This window comes from Pediculus humanus, genomic scaffold, assembly GCF_000006295.1.
Source record: "Pediculus humanus corporis 1103172109362 genomic scaffold, whole genome shotgun sequence".
NCBI classification, from domain to species: domain Eukaryota; kingdom Metazoa; phylum Arthropoda; class Insecta; order Psocodea; family Pediculidae; genus Pediculus; species Pediculus humanus.
The window spans coordinates 1-1,169 of record NW_002988737.1 but is presented as its reverse complement, the minus strand read 5'-3'; the positions used below and the strand labels follow the sequence as shown (position 1 = coordinate 1,169).

Genomic DNA, 1,169 nt, shown 5'->3' with positions numbered 1-1,169 from the left:
AAATAAACTGATTTTTCCCTTTCACGGTTATTTTAAAAAAAAAAAAAAAAAATTGAAAAAAAAAAAAATTTGAAAAAGTAAAAGTAAAAGTAAAATTCCAAGTTCAAATTTCATACGGCCAGAGGTTCGCCAATGTCGTTTTCTTGTTGTTGATTCACTTGTTTTGGAACCATACAAGACCTGGCGACAGATTCGAATAACCTGTAAACGTAAGACATGAAATAATTAGTAAAATCCTCCATTCGAAAATCCTAAAGAAGAACAGGAAGAAGAAGAAGAAGAGGAAGAGGAAGAGGAAAAAGAGGAAGAAGAAGAAGAAAAAGAGGAAGAAGAAGAAGAAGAAGAGGAAGAAGAAGAAGAAGATGAAGAAGAAAAAGAGGAAGAAGAAGAAGAGGAAGAAGAGGAAGAAGAAGAAGAAGAAGAAGAAAAAGAAGAAGAAGAAAAAGAGGAAGAAGAAGAAGAAGAAGAGGAAGAAGAGGATGAAGAAGAAAAAGAGGAAGAAGAAGAAGAAGATGAAGAAGAAAAAGAGGAAGAAGAAGAAGAGGAAGAAGAGGAAGAAGAAGAAGAAGAAGAAGAAAAAGAAGAAGAAGAAAAAGAGGAAGAAGAAGAAGAAGAAGAAGAGGATGAAGAAGAAAAAGAGGAAGAAAAAGAAGAGGATGAAGAAGAAAAAGAGGAAGAATATTAATTACTTTTCAATTTCTGGAGCGCAGTGTACAAATTCGTGGTTCCAAAATTTATAACTCGGGTTTTTAATGAGTTCGATAAAAGTGATCAAGAGTCCCCAGGGATGAGGACGATTCACAATGAGTCTTTCTAATAAAACCCTCGTTATTTGCTCTTGAATCGACTCCGTGTTTGACTCCGCAAAAGATACAATAGTGTACAACTGAAATAATGCGTATGAATATTCGGATATCGAAGCTGATTAGCAATCGCATTTAAAAACAAATATCTCCCTGGAAAAACAAATTAGAGGAATTTAATTTTTTTTAATTATTTAACATCAACCAAGACTCGACGTGTTCAAAAACAAATTCACACCTTCAGTATCCAAATCAACTCCTAAATTCTGGAAAATATCCATGTGAGCCGAACTTGCGATCGTCGACATGTTTGGTGTCAAACCTTTGCTCCGAATGTGTTGAATCGCTTGAGTTCCCACGTAGAGA

General features: G+C 34.6%; 1 protein-coding gene across 1 annotated transcript; it reads right to left on the bottom strand.

Annotated features, from left to right (window-relative positions):
- Positions 1–110: 110 nt before the first annotated feature.
- Phum_PHUM624580 (CCR4-not transcription complex, putative) lies at positions 111–1,169 on the bottom strand (the record flags this gene model as incomplete). The annotated part of the gene is made up of 3 exons (XM_002433268.1): positions 111–201; positions 690–921; positions 1,042–1,169. Coding segments are annotated over 3 exons (451 nt in total), but the record flags the coding sequence as incomplete, so codon positions are not given.